Source organism: Cyclopterus lumpus, chromosome 23 (genome assembly GCF_009769545.1).
Source record: "Cyclopterus lumpus isolate fCycLum1 chromosome 23, fCycLum1.pri, whole genome shotgun sequence".
NCBI classification, from domain to species: Eukaryota; Metazoa; Chordata; class Actinopteri; order Perciformes; family Cyclopteridae; genus Cyclopterus; species Cyclopterus lumpus.
This window is the reverse complement of record NC_046988.1, coordinates 7,599,499-7,615,279: the sequence shown is the minus strand read 5'-3', so window position 1 is coordinate 7,615,279 and position 15,781 is coordinate 7,599,499. Positions and strand designations below refer to the sequence as shown.

Below are 15,781 nucleotides of genomic sequence, written 5' to 3'. Positions count from 1 at the left end.
TTGTGGTTGAAACCAGTCCAGTATCAGTGGTGCGCAGGTTGCAGGGCTCAGGGGAGAAAGAATATACTAAAGAGAGGGTGCTGCTGTATCTGGCCATGTGAGACTTCAGGTGTAATGCATATCTAATGGGAGGCACAGAGAAGGTCAAACAGGCTGGGAAATGAAAGCTATTAAATTCTCCCGATACCAAAGTCCAGCAATCCTCAGCTCTATCAAATGCTCATGTCACCGGAGGACACACACATGCGAAAATATACACACACACACACACATGCAGTATCAGACACATAAGTGGTCAGCAAGTATATACATGTATGTATACACTAAAATGTCATACATGGTTGCCTAATCGATAAACATAAAACGTTCCTGCAGTGGAGTTACAAGACGTTCTTAAAGTATTTGTTGTATACTACACACCTGGGTTTCTGCTTCATCAGTGTTGCTTGTGTTAAATCAATGCACAACAAATAGGCACTCTGTAGTCCAACTAAAACACCATTACCATGCTACCTATGCATCACCAGACACTGTATAGAATCCTATACATATTAATTGCCTGAGGCTGTATGTTACTCTGCCAGAGATTCAGTCAAATCACACACATCTACATTCAGCCTGGCTACATTTCTCACTCCTACAGTACATGTGACCACAGTGGAACGAACACACACACACACACACACACACACACACACACACACACACACACACACACACACAGTCTGTGTGCCTTCTTGTGCTATCATTAAGAGAGGTGACCCACAGAGCAGAAATACGCATGGAGGGGCCGGTGGGAGAGTCATTACCTGGCCCACTGGCCATGACCCTGTTACAAACACACACAAATTAACACACACACACACACAGAGAGAGATAAATAAAAACACACCACATGTGCGTCTCTCATAAGCCCATGCCTAAAAATATAGAAATTGCAAAGTGGCTGCCGCCAAGTAGAAATCTCTGAGCCATCCCCTTTACGTACAACGAATGCAAGAACACCGGCTAAGTGGAAAATTACACCGCTGCTGAGAGTTTGCAAGTACAGAGCTATATTAGATACATTATTTTCACACACACACACACACACACACACACACACACACACACACACACACACACACACACACACACACACACACACACACACACACACACACACACACACACACACACACACACACACACACACACACACACACACACACACACACACACACACATCTATATGTAAGCCTGATCTCGTCAATCAATGTTCCTTAAACGTTTGAATAAAATGAGGGTTATAAGCACATATTATTTACAACAGCCTCCATAAAGCCTATATTACTGTCTAACACACACAATCGCATTAGAATAGAGGATGATCGGCAGAATCAATCTGGCCCTGTGGGTAAACAAGTAACAGCTGTTTCTCTCTGCCATGGATTTTGGTCCTCTCACAACCCAAGACACAATTTTAGCAGCTGTCAAAAGCAGTCGCACCAACTTCCTCCATCTCTCTCTCTCACACTCACCCACCCACCCACACACCCACAAACAAACAAACCCCCCGGCAGAGCTATCTAACAGTGGGGTGGGGTGGCAGAATTATTAGGCTGTTTATTTAGCATATGTGATGCCACTGCTGCACCTGAAGATGCCATAAGGCCTCATTCTCTATTAAACAACTGTATTTGTAAGGCAATTATTGACACAAAAGAGGGCACAAAGTCATTAGTTTTTCAATCATTCAGCTAATTCCACTATTGCTGATTAATTGTACAACTTAATTACATATCAACACTTATATCCTTTAAAATAAATGACCTACAGCCATAGAGGGTTTGCAGTTTTGCTTTCCTTATGGACTGTTTACCGGTATTCAACCAAAGCTTGCTTGAACGTGACTGGTCAATACCACTTGGACGATGAACAGAAACCAGAAGGCCTCCAATGACAACATCTTGTCCCGTTACCTCCAGATTCTGCATGTGAATGCAGGATGTAACAGCAAATACTGGAACGTCTCCAAACAGCTCATATATCCCTGTGCATTTCTTATGATATCAATACCCAGTCTGACCTCACATTGAACAAAGGCCAAGACAGTCACAAGGGAAAACAACAGCGGATCATTGCACTGCATCTGCAGTATTTCCAGAAATATTAGTGAATTAAAATGCCCTGCTTGATGCTCTCATAGTGGCTCCTGAGGGAGACGGTGCAGGGCACTGCAGGGCTGCTTTTCAATGGAGGTCTCAAGAGTGCACTTGGCCTTTTATCTTCCATATATTGTGTTATGATCTTGAATGTGTGCAGCTTGAGACGGCAGCATATTATACTATTGATCCAGGCAATCAATATGTAGCTTGTGGAGTTAAGGTGTGTTTACTCACCGACACGAGGCAGTTTGTTATTCTTACAGCGATGGTAGAGAATCAGGCAATTTAATGCCTGATACTGATGTGAGTCTTACCTCATTCAATGCATGTAACCATACAAATAAAGGAATACATTTCATTTGGTCACATTATATTAGCTCTAGACGGTGCCTTCTCTCACTGAGACAACACTTAGCAGAGACTCAAATATGTTCAAATGTACATATACAGAAAGCTTACGAAAAGCTTTTGCAAGTGCATGTGCGGAACACTATGTTTCATGAGTAAATCTATCTTAATGGATTCGTAATGACATTACATTGTCTTGGCATGCATCTGTAATCTCTGTGACAATGCAATCTGATATTAATATTGAACAATCACTGGGGATTACTGTCAATATAACATGGTGATTATATTCCTACTATGCCGCTGTTGCCATAGCACCAGCTATGTGAGGTGACCTGCACGAGTACTCGCTCCCAGAGGTGCTGTCGGTCATAGTCAAGATGAACCCTATGCGTGCGTGTGTGTGTGTGTGTGTGTGTGTTTACCCTCATTCCTTCAAGTAGAGTACCTGTTCCGAGGGTTTAATGTATGCTCTTCACTGGAAGATTTCTCATCCCCACTCTCCTGTGAATTTATGTAACCTCCCTTTCTCTCTCGTCCCACTCACCCCCCTCATCGAATGGAATACATCTCCATATATCTCCACTTCCTTTGACTGTCAGGCCATCTCCCATTGATCCGCTCTGTCTCAAGTCAGTACCTGTGTCTGTTCATGCTCTGCCAGAGAGAAAGCAAGACACCTTCCCCACCGTGAGTGTGTGTGTCCATTTTCCAGTGTTTCCCTGTGTGTGTGGTAGGGTGACAGTAGGTGACAGTGAGCAATGGTCCAGACTTGAAGGTGGGCGTGCAGCAGTTGTGTATGTACTTGAGCATGTGTGTTGCGGCCAGGTAGATTGGTCGGTGTGTAGGTGTGGGTTTCTTCACACTATGATGGTGACAGTTGAAAGGAAACTGGGATGTGCAACCCTTCGTTCCGTCCTGATGCCCCTGTCACCTTGTTCCCTTCCCTCAACCTCCCTTAGCATGCAGCAAGAGGTGGAGGCTGGAGGTAAGGGGGGGGGGGACCAGTCACCCATACTCAGGGGATGGCTATCCTGCCCTGGGCACAGGCATCAGTGCCATGAATGCAAGGATCTCAAGATCAAAGAAACAACTTTAGATACATTAAACTTTCAGAGTTGACCAAGTCCTTTTTAGCTGTTTAACACCAAATCCAGTTCCTCCACTTGGAAATATTGGGCTACCCAGTGTATTGTCAGAGTCGGGTCTAATTTTAATGTAAGTTAAAAAAAAGCAAAGTTTGTCTATCATGAATAAATGAACCTTTAGATGTTATTTTGGATACGTGTAGCATTTCTCATTGCTGTTCCTTGCAATAAACTCATTGTAATCATAAGTAGGTGACATTTCAATTCTTTCTAGATTGGCCTTCGATATGAGCTCACGGCCAATGTGTTGACTGAAAAGAGCTGCTCACTCTAACATTAGAGCGGGCGACTATGGGTCAGTGGTTAGCATGCCCGTCTTTCAATCAAGAGGTTGGCAGTTCAATCCCCGCCCTAGTCGATGTGTGCTTGAGCAAGACACTTAACCCTGCATTGCTCCCCGTAGCTGTGTCTACGGTGTATAATGTAAAGTGTCTTTGAGTATCTTGAAAAGCACTATATAAATTAAATGGATTATTATTATTATTATTAGGGGGGGAAACTTTCTTTTGGTGTAAACAATTCCTTTCTATGCCTGCAATGTGTTCCACAGCCCTAACTGCTGTCTCCAGGGAGAGCCGAGTGGTCGCCACAACCAAACACGAGTCCTTGTTAGCATGCTAATTGAGGCACTCCAGTTTAATTAGCATTAGTGTGGCATAACACATGAGCACACTGAGGAAACACATGACTGTGAACACAGCGACAGGTAGCAGCGGTGTAGAATTAATATATGAGAGAGAGAGAGAAAACATACAGCGGATCTGCCAATTAGCTTTTCCCTCTCTTCTCTGAAAAGGTTATTCGTTTGACAGCACCGAAGATGTCTTGGGAAAACAAGGGATTTAGAAGACAAGAAGCTTTGCAGCATGACTTGCAAGTTTCACCAGCCATTTTGCGTGTTTACTCCCAAACTTGTTTTGGTATCACCCTCATAAGCATAAGATTATCGAGACTTGGCTGTGCTAGTTCGGAGTACAAGTTCATTGAAACGTTTCTATTGTTATCTTCTCTGGTGATTTTGATAATCCTCATGGTATACTCCAAAGCTTAATGTAAAATGTGAGTGTACAGGCCATCATCGGGATTCAATCTCACAGCATGCTTCAGTATGCAGTGGTTGTCTGGGTCTACCTCGGTATATCACAGTTTACCTCAGGAAGTTTACTACTGATTGTATAGATAGACCTCCTCTAACGAACTGGGAAAAGGCATTTGCTTGTGGCTCGGATGACTTTACAGTCCCCATTCTACTTCAGGAAGAAGGGATCGATGTTTACGAGTGTTTGGAGGCAGAGAGCAAAGGAGCAGGGAGGAGTAGGACAGTCATGCTGTTTATTGGCAAACATGCCGCAAACACACATTGGAACTGATGACATATCAACACATACAGTATATATGTAAAGAAAAGAAGAAAAGTGAATGAAAGTGTGAAAGAGAAAACGGTCGCAGCACTCTGTGATTGTTACCCCTATCGCAAGCAGAGATGGAGATATGTCAAACCCATTATTAATGTGAGGATATTGCCACATTAGCACCGACATCACAGAGTAATGTGAGATATTCTCAAAATCCATGTCAAATATGATGACATTCCTTTTGACAATGCTACTTCTCCAAATATGGTTTCCAATCTGTCTGGCTGTCACGCATGGCAGGCACGTTGACAGCGTATTTAACCACTTACAACGGACAGCTGACAGACTGGCATTAGGGGAGGGACCATATCAGAAACCTAGTAGTAACATTTCTGGCATATATTGGCCCGTTGAAGAAGTGCCCCTTCGTCACTCGCAGGGGTTGAAGTGTGGATGGAAAACACGCAGAAAAGGGAATATGCCACATCATACTGTAAAAAACAGTAAGACACAAAATGTCAGCATTTCGCTGAAAGGATCAACTTTTGTCAATCATAGAGTATTGACTTCAAGGTGGATTTAGCATAATGTTCAAGACCTTTCATATATCTCACAAGTAGGATGTTATAATGGAATATGCATGAGTACACTTGTGTATTCTATTCATACATTTTGTTTAAATGCTTGGGCACATAATAGATAATACACATGAATACAATAAGCATGCATGTATTTATGTTTGCTACTGTGCACAGGCCTACAGTATGCTTCTTACATACGGTAGTTTCTTACAGGTAAATAGTCTGTAACAGACTTATGAAAAACTCTCCTGTGGTTGATATGAGTGAAAACTTTCCTTTCACCTGCCACGCTTGACAGGCATTAGCATAAGTCGTGCATCTCAGCAGAAAAGAGCACACGTTTGATGGGCCAAGACAGTTTGGTTGACAGGTGAGGCTTCAGGTGTACTCAAATAGTGGCAGGGCTCACAGCAGATGGGGGAGGGGGGGGGGGGGGGGGGGGGGGGGGGGTTCTGATGCAAAGTTTCATTGTGGGCTCAATTAAATGCATAGGGGGCATAAAGGATATACGGTTTATCGGATGAATACTAGCATATGTCTATAAATGCAGACATTTGCCTTTCTAAATGGATAGTCAGTGTTTGCCAAGGACAATGGCTGCTATCACACACACAGACACACACACACACACACAGCACACACACACACTCCTGTTGATTTCCTCCCCTGTACTATTGATTGCCTTTCTCCTCTTCCCCTGGTGTTCTCTCTAACAGCTCCTCTCACCGATCTATAGAGTAAATAAAGGCAATGCTGATAGGGGAAGAAAGACAAAGAGTGTGTGTGTGTGTGTGTGTGTGTGAGTGAGTGAGTGCGAGAGAGAAGGAAAGAGAGAGAGAGATTGAGCCAGTGAGGTGATTTCAAGGTTGATTGGGAACAACAAACTATCTGGAAGGACATTGAAGATGAACTGCATGCTATCCTTCCACTCAGCAGCCCTCCTTCCAAATAAGTGAGGGAGAGTGTGAATTCTAAGAGTTCCTTGAGTTTTGGCCTCTTTCCTTATACGTTATTAAAGATGCATTGTTTAAGCCTTGGGTCTGCAGGCAGTATACTAGGCAGGATGCCTCTTTTTCTCTTTGTAGAAATATCTTTAACCTCGACCAGGCCAGGAAAATGCTTTTCACAAGATAGCATTGCACTGAATAGGAACACAACTATACTGCATTACAATTCGCAAAACATCCATCTGTTGTGCCTTTTCTCTACAGCCCTGCATACTGACCCTGTGGGCTTCCAGCATCACGCTGCTGTCATTCACTTATGGACGTTCTTTCATTGGTTTTCCCCTTTGGCTACATTCTGTGATGTCAGGTTAATCAATTCAAGCTAGAACTGAGCAAGACTCCTGTGCGGTCACAGAGCCGGACGCAAGCATGAGAGGATTTTATGCTGGTGTATTATTAAGTTTTACTGGAGAAAAAACTAAAATGTTGAGAATTCACACAGCAATAGCTGATTCTTAGTAACTGTACAAGTCCTTGTTGTTCTTCTGTTACTCAATGGTTTCCACTTGAGAGGCTCCGATGTCCATAAACTGAGTACAAACTTGAATGTGCTTTCAGTGTTTTATGTTAATGATATGTCACTTCTTGGAGCAATATAAATGAAAATGTTATTCTGACAGACAGAGACTGAGGGACATTTGTATTTCTGCCCTCTGAATATCAAATAGGTCAACTCAAACTTGATATTGTTGCATTTGTTATGGCTGAGATGCCTGGAGAGAAGGACTTTGGGTCAAGTGTGTGTTTGTGTCTGTTCGTGTGTTTGTGTGTATGAGTGTGTCAGCCCTCCTCACCAAGGACAGACTTAATGCATTGTTAAGTCACAGTCACACTATCTACCTTACAACATGGTACTTCTTTTCTTTATCCTTCAGCTCATTGAAACACATTTACTAGTATCATGACCACTATTATTAATGGTTGACACTAGCAGCAGAGCAGAGCAGAGTGATGACCAAAGGGGAATCTGAAATTAATCTGTTTGTGATTGGCCATGTGTCTGTGTGGACCGTCTTCTCTCTAGTTGTTTGCAGGACCCTCCAGAATGTACTCCATCAGGCTGTGAGTCCAGCTTGTTAATGGACTCACTGCCTGACTTCCTATAACTTTCACAGTTTACGTTTAATAAGTCTCAAACTAGCTCCACTGAAGCTTTTGTTTATTTAGAATTTTTTCAGTTTCTTAAGTCTATCTTCATTACAACAAAGTGTATTATTACTATTATTATTATTAGTGTTATTACTAGGAAGAAGGAGAAGAAGAAAATAGGGAGTAAGCGTACTTATAAGTTGGAATATTTTCCAAACAAAATAAATATCTCGGATGCCATTAACAGTGGTTCATAAAACAGAGAAAGACGATTATAGCAGGAGCATAGAGTCATGTCTGCTCCATGGTAGAGATGGTGCTCAGAGGACTTCAGTTACACCAAGAACTCACAAGTTGGGGGATGGAGAGTGATAAGGAGGAGGGACTTTGGGAAAGGTAAACATGTGGCCAATCGATCACACTGAGTTGTGCATCTTGTGTTGTGTCTGATTGTGTGCTAGACGGTTAAAATGAAAGCCAAAACACACGTGTGCACACACACACACACACCTGTAATCTCCCTTTCTGTCCTTGTGATGGTCAAACACATAGACACCTGAGATCCGCTAAAGTGGACTTTTGGTTATTTTCTCTCTGTCTGGGTACTATTCTCGTTTTGGCAACGTGACACTAATTTGCCAGCAAGAAAGGTGTGTGTGTGCCCGCCCTTGTGTGCATGTGAGTGGAGGAGCGGGTGAGCTGAGGTGAGCCGACACTATCAGGCTAAGTGTGACAGGCCAATCTGTGGCCACCCATTTGCTCTGACTGGGAGGATGTCCAGGGTGTTAATGGATTTGCACATGCACGCATGCTCGCACACACACACAGGCCCGCACACGCACACAAACAGAAACACAACTCCACTCAGATGCGGACCATCTTCTCACACACTTAAGATTTGATTTAAATTGCAAACGCGATCGAAGTGGCACATATCTGCATGGTGGCTGCTCACTAATAGCCCTAAATGAGTTGTTTACATTGATCCTGCTCTTTTTTCTCAGACAATTCATTTTTAAATTAAATGATCTGCTGGGATACACCAAATGGTTGATTAATGTTTGGTTCAGTATGGAGTGTTTAGAGAAGGGCTTCAATATAATAAATTGTGATTAGAATGAAAATCTGGACTAAAGCATTACGCACTAATGCATTGCTGTGCGTGTGTGTGTGTGTGTGAGAGTGACTTTTCCTCTAACCTCTGGTTGGTGACCCATAAGCCATGAGAGTGTTACTTCTGTCTGCTAATGCACTTTCTACCCTGGAGACCTCAAACACATTCATCCTCCATTTCTCCTTCCTTCACTTGGCCGGACACAAACTCTTTTTCTCACTCTTTCACAGCTCTTCTCTCTAAAAAGTTTGCATCTGGGATGACCATCTTCATATCTTTCTTTTCTTTCTCAGGATTAACTATTCTCTACCTCTCTCAATGCTCATCTGTTATTTTCTCAGTCTGTGACTTCCTTCTTCTGTCCATCTTCCTTCCTCCCTTTCTGTGTTTCACCATGTTTCACGGCCCTCGTCATGTCTCCTCAGTGCCAGCAAGGATGAAGGTGCTAAATGTACTCAGTCTCTTTCTCTCTCTCACACACACACGCACACGCACACGCACACACACACACACACACACACACACACACACACACACACACACACACACACACACACACACACACACCCTATTTTCCATTTACAGTGGAGTGGGAAATCTCCGTACCCCCAGCAAGCATTATCTCCCGCTCCAATCATGAGTGACGGGGGTTTGACAGCAGCTGGGGTGTGTGTGCATTTGTGTGTATCTATGTGTGTGCATCTGTGTGAATGTGAAAGACAGACAGACAGGAAGCTTAATAGTAAGGCAAATAAAAAAAGCTCATTCAACAGTTACAATAACATAAGCTATCACTCTCCTCGTATCAACTCCTGAAGTTTGGAGTGGTGCCCATGAGAGCCCTGGCAGTGCCCTCCAGTGTCTGTGATCTCATCAGGCTCTGGTTTCAGGGCTGGTAAACAATGCCAGTGGGTAGGTTTGGTAATGGATCTAAGGGGGCCGTTGGCACAAGGCCGAGCCCCAGGAAAGCAATCCGAGACTTGGCCTGGAATGGCTAGAGGAGTCCCTGAATGCTCAAGGGCTGCAAAGGATGGAGTGCTGGGCATGGGCCCAGGCGTCATGGACGTAGGGGAGGATAACAAACACAGCACCCCCCCAGACTGTCTGGGTAATATATGTGAGTCTCTGGGAATAAATAGGGAAGTGAGAAAACAGTGTTTGAAGAGTTAAAGGGAAGAAAGAAAACACGGAAGCATGTGAGTTTAGGTGTCTGTGTGTGTGTGTGTGTGTGTGTGTGTGTGTGTAGCTGTGGTAATACTCACATGTTGTGCAGGACACACCAGCCACAGTGGGGGTCACCAGATCCGAGACATTCGGTGCAGGTTGAGTACTGACCGCAGGCCTCCACTGGCACCCTCGACAGCTGCCGAGAAACAAACGAGGATTAAATATGTTTTTGAGTCATTCACAGTTCACATTTTTGTATTCAGGAAAAAAGTCGAAATAAACTATAACAATATAAATAGGAAACAGACAGAGAATGTGAAATAGAAAATAAATGTTTTTTTTTTTTAAAGCTGCAGGCTGTAGGTGATGGGAGGAATTGGAAAATGATAATAATATTTCTTCATGGTTGCTTCAGAGAGAGGGAGTGACCGAGAAAGAAAGGATGACTCTATGACAATGAATAAAAAGAATAATAACAATGAATAAGGGGCACCAAAATAATAAAAGCGGATTAACAATACCCTCTTCAGGTTTGACAAGCATAATGGACTTATATTCCATGTACACCAGTAATGGTTTACTGATAACACAAAATCTCTAAAAAAGAGTGAAAATAAGAGTGTAGAGGGAGGTGAAGCATTCGATAACCTGCTTCCTCACAAGTGCTGCTGTACTTCAGAGCACCTCGACAAAAAGGGCACAGACTTGTGCAATCAGATACTCTACGGTCAAAGACGTGCGTCGGTGGAAAGATGAACAGGGACAGTCGCACCCTTTCCTGAACAACGCATATCTGCATTACTGTTTGCATCCTGAATGACTCAGACTAAAACAACAATAGTACTATTAATGTTTAAGATAGCTGTGCATTGTCTATTAGAGTGCATTGCAGCTGTGATGGCAGGTTAAAATTGTCCTCTTTTTTTGAAAGAATGGTAAAACAAAATTGAACCATCTAGACTTAGAATAACGACAAAACTAATATGGAAAAAGAGAATGTAAGGTAATTATATAAGCACTCATTTTCATGATAATGTGACTGCTTGACAGCTTCCATCTCTCCCCACTGGCTCCATATGGAAAACCTGGCCACTTGGGAGAGCAGGCCATCTATTGTGATACATAGCCCCGCCAATTCAAACTGCAGTTGACTGGCAGTGATTGGCATGGGCCTTGAGTGACCGAGAGCAAGGGGCAAAGCTGAGGTAAATCTCAGCCGTCCCGTGCCCTTGTCACCATGGTAACAGCGTGATGCAATAATAGGTGTTGCTGGCACTTTTGATTAATGAGCCGTCATTGGTGGATGACCGATGTCACTCACGCTGCTCACCGATGACAGCCGGGGGAAAAGAGACAACATCATCAGTGATGGGGGACTGATGTTGGGTTATTATGAGGGTGTTTGTGTGACTGCACACTTGAAATACAAGTTCTAGATGAAGGTGAACTCTGCCACATTCCCAGGTTTGTTGAGCAAATGCTTCTTTACTTACACAGGAAGACACCGGATGGTCATACTATCACTGTGCACAAATGATAATACGTATGCACTGTACTGTTAAACAGCCACAGGCCATATTGCTGCATACTAGAAAATCAGATGAAGAATAAGCATTTACAAGCTGATTACCACACATCTGTTTATCCACTTTGATCACACTTTGGCTTGCCATGGAATTGGACAACAGTAGCCTTGCCAATAATATTACTTGTAGGGTCAGAACATGCGCTCAACACCTGTGCAGCTTGCTTGGGAGGATGAAAATTGAGTGCCTTGCTTCAAGACACTTTGGCAGTGATGATGTGCACTAATTTAATCTCGTTAATTTTCAAATCACCTTGTGCAGCTAATGGGTGGCGACTCGAGGATCAATTCTTTTGGATCTTTATACCTCTGGATGCAAGTGATGCAATTATACGTGTCTTCGCAGAACATTTTACTGAATAAATTCCATATTTGAGTATATGAAAAGGACCATAATTAAACCATCTAATGTAGGGCATGACTGAATGTAACAAGGGATCAGAAAAGTCTCCTCAGCACAGCGTGGCACCGACGGCGGTTCACTCTGTTGAAAGCACAGACTATCACACAGCGCATCTCTGGCTGACAGCCTGCCTCTCTCTCTCTCTCTCTCTCGCTCTCTCTCTAATAAAAACACACACTCACTACACAACAATTTTGCACACACTCATGGCTGAAAACCATATTTCAACATGTGTGCACGCAGACGTGTGTGAACCACAAATATGGATACTATCACTGAAGATAGACACTGACTCTATGGAGATACTTTAAAAACACACCACTACATCACTCTCTCTCTCTCTCTCTACATTTATGTCTCTACTGCTACTGTGTATCTCGACAAGTGCTATGAATAGCATACTTGTGCACACACGCTGAAACAGATTCAAACACAGCTGAATGAATTCAGAGGGGGTGTATCTCCTTGTCAAAGTCAAGAGGAATCCTGCTCGCTATGCTGGTACAGATTAAAAACAATGCAAGGGAACCTTTGTGTGTTAAGCATGTGTGTGCGCGCTTTCAATGGGGGGCGGAGGGAGGGGGAGGGGGTGGGGTATGTTTTGCCCTCTGTGCCTACAGTATAGAGATGCATTTGCATTAGGTAGATAAAAGGGAATGCGTTTGAGATGGAATCGGAGGAATAGTGGTCCAAGTGTGTGTGCATCAAGCTCAACGCGGGTCCTCGTTGCATCTCACGTGATAGATTCCCTCCCTCCCGTCACTCTCCACCAAGCCTGCTCCGTCCTCCTCAGATCTACCACTGTCTCAGCCCACTGCCGGCTAAATAACCTGGTGGAGAAAGGCCATTGTGTTAGCCTATGGAGGGATTTCAGCTGCCAAAGCCTTATCACGAGAGTGTATGAAACCACAATTTCCCCCTCTGTACGCGTGTGTCTGTGTGTGCGTTTATGTAATCTACGTCGCCATGTCACCGCATCGAGTGGTTTGTCACCTCGTGATCTGCCATAAAAGCTAAGCACCCACACAGAACTGTAGCAAACAATGCGCCCATATCAGAACGCTTTATAATTTAACACTTCATCGGTGGCAGATATGCCGATACACACACCACCCACGTGTACACACATATACAAAAATACACACGCGGATTTAGACTTTGGAGAATGGAAGAAACCTCCTGATGCCTATCGAGGCCTCAGATGCCTGCCTCTGGGGAAAATGGTTTTCTCAACAGATACAACACACACATTCAAAAACAAACACACATCACATTCAGAGCCCAGCAGGAGCAATGGTTGCCAATGTGAAGCCTCTGTTCCAGAGCGCGGGTCCTGATATCATTCATTCTCCCTGGCTGTCTGTCTTTCTCTGTCACTCAGACGCTCTGAGGTGTGTAACATCATACATTCATCATCTCTCCAAAGCCTCCGTTCTCTATCTGGCGTGCACACGCACACGCAGGCACACACGCACACACACACACACACGCACACAAGCAGGCCACACTTTTGTCCCCTCTTTTATCACGAAAAAAATTGAGGGATTTGGTGGCTAAACGACCCAATGCACCCCTTGTCTCTCTCATCTCGATATCACATTCATTTCATGCAATCTTCTTCATGGGCCTTGCCAGAGAGGCAACCATTACGGCTGACTGTCTCTTCTTTATGGCTGGGCTATCATATCAGCAGGGATAAATACAAAGGATGGGGGTGCATGGTATTTATAATTCCTTCCTGTTTCAGGTGAGCAAATGACATCCATTACACCCTGCACTCTCCCTCCTTTCACAATGGGGAGAGATGGAAGCTGCTGAATATAATCGCGCTTTTAAAAAAGGTCATGATCACAGAAGAACTTGATGCCTTAATGTGCGGGGAGAGAGATGAAGACGTACTTGATCATTTACTGTGGTGGCACAATGGCGTCAAATTATATATACAGTATATAAGTGTGTGTGTGTGTGTGTGTGTGTGTGTGTGAGTTTCAAAGGAAGAGAGAAGAAAGAGTCTTTTTAAAAGTGTTGAACAGATCTTCATCATCACAATGAAGGAGATGATGAAGCCTGACTTTGTTTTTCTTTCCTTTCCTCTCCTCTCCTCCTTTCATAATGCCAGGGGCCTTCGAGTCAACCTGCAGTGGGAAAGTGATCATTTAATAAATCTGCTGAGGCTTTTATTAATAACTAATTATTCTGCCTCATCCCTATTTCTCTCTTTATCCTACTCTTTTCCTCGCCCCTCCACTTGTAATTAAACAGGGATTCCACCTGCAGCAAAACTCTCCCACTCCAAATGAACAGAGAAATGAAAGTGATAGCCCAATGCTGCCTCACAGCCTGTAGGGCACACTGAACTTCTCTTATCTTTGCTCCTCTTCCCCCAGGCCAGCTTTGTCTTTTACTCTCCTTCCCTGGTGTGAGTTTGTTCAGTAGTTTGGCACAATGCTGGCACTGCTTCACTAGTATTGGCCTATTGGAAGACATTAATGAACATCATTTGGTTAACTGTATGTAATATAATGTTATTTTGTCATTTTTTTTTGTAAGTAAGCATTGTTGTATGTATGCGTCAAGGTAAATTGCTGCCTGCGAGAGTGTCTGCAAATAAATTATTAAACATGAGAACGTAAAATCCTTATTCATATACATGAATAGGAAGGACCTCTATGTTTCCATAAGCCTACCACCATGTGTAGATGCTGTTTCAGTGCCCCTAAATACCCAGGGTAGTTTATTCATTTCTTATTTCTATTTAACTCCGGTCTGCCTCTGGTTTCAGGTCGGTCTGATTGTCTTCTCCATCTATCATTGAATATCATCCATGTTGTTTATTCCTTCGTTCATTTACTGGCACCTCTCTCATCCTCGTCCCCTCATGTCCCACCTGTCTCCTCTCCAGTTGGATGGACGACAGATTGACGTGGGAGTCAAATGAAGCGAGGGACACACATCAACGACCCACCGCCTCGTCACAGCTGACGCACCGCTCAATCCGTCAACCACCAACCAAACGGTGTTATATCATGAACTCAGTTACCAGAGCGGGCCAGTGGCTGCAAGTGCAATATTGTTTTCATTTGAGGTTCTCGGAGGTCAAATGAGAAAGCCATCCATTGCGCTGTCAGGATTGTCAGCGCATGACAAACGACTCGGATACAATCAATCATTTTCACTTATCTTTCCATTCCAAAGAGGGTAAGCCCCGCCCCCTTCAATCCTCCCGCAAAAAAAAAGAAAAAAAGGCAGTTAAACAAGCTTCAGGCTGTTTACTAATAAGAGCTTACAGATTAGAATGTTCTGCATGAAGAATGCTTTTCTATATTTTTACCATCTGTCATCTTTCGTTTGTCTATGCATACCAAATAAGCAACAACATGCTGCAGGATGCTAAGCTCAGCTACAATAAATTCACACAGCAGAACCTGCCCTAATCATGCTAATGTTGCCCCATTACTGTCAGTCCTCTGTGCTAGAACCAAGCAGAAGACATAATGGATGTCAAGGTAAAGTGCATTTTAGATGTGGGGAGAGGTCTGACCCTTTAACGCACAAACACGATTTGCATTTAGTCTGTAATGTCATTTCTCCCATTGACAGGTAGAAGTGTAGCCATGCACACACCTACATACACACAGGCTTATTTTGTACAGGCGGCCTCTTCTTGCCCTGGGGCATAGCCTGGGTACAAGTAAGGGCTGTATTACTCAGAGAGCTCAGTTTGGACTGTTTCCAGGCAAGACTTTGACTCATATATGAATGACACATATTATAGAGTGTCTGTGTGGTGTGTTGTATTATCAGGCTTATAGATTCACGACTATCAGCGACAGGGAA

The 15,781-nt window shown here is 43.6% G+C and overlaps 1 protein-coding gene across 1 annotated transcript in view; it reads right to left on the bottom strand.

The window, feature by feature from the left end:
- The window catches only part of plxna4 (plexin A4), a 181,525-nt gene that overhangs the window by 62,534 nt on the left and 103,210 nt on the right, over positions 1-15,781 (bottom strand). Inside the window, exon 4 of the mRNA XM_034526697.1 lies at positions 10,052-10,152. Coding sequence (XP_034382588.1) covers positions 10,052-10,152 — 101 coding nt within the window. The remainder of the gene's footprint in view (positions 1-10,051; positions 10,153-15,781) is intronic.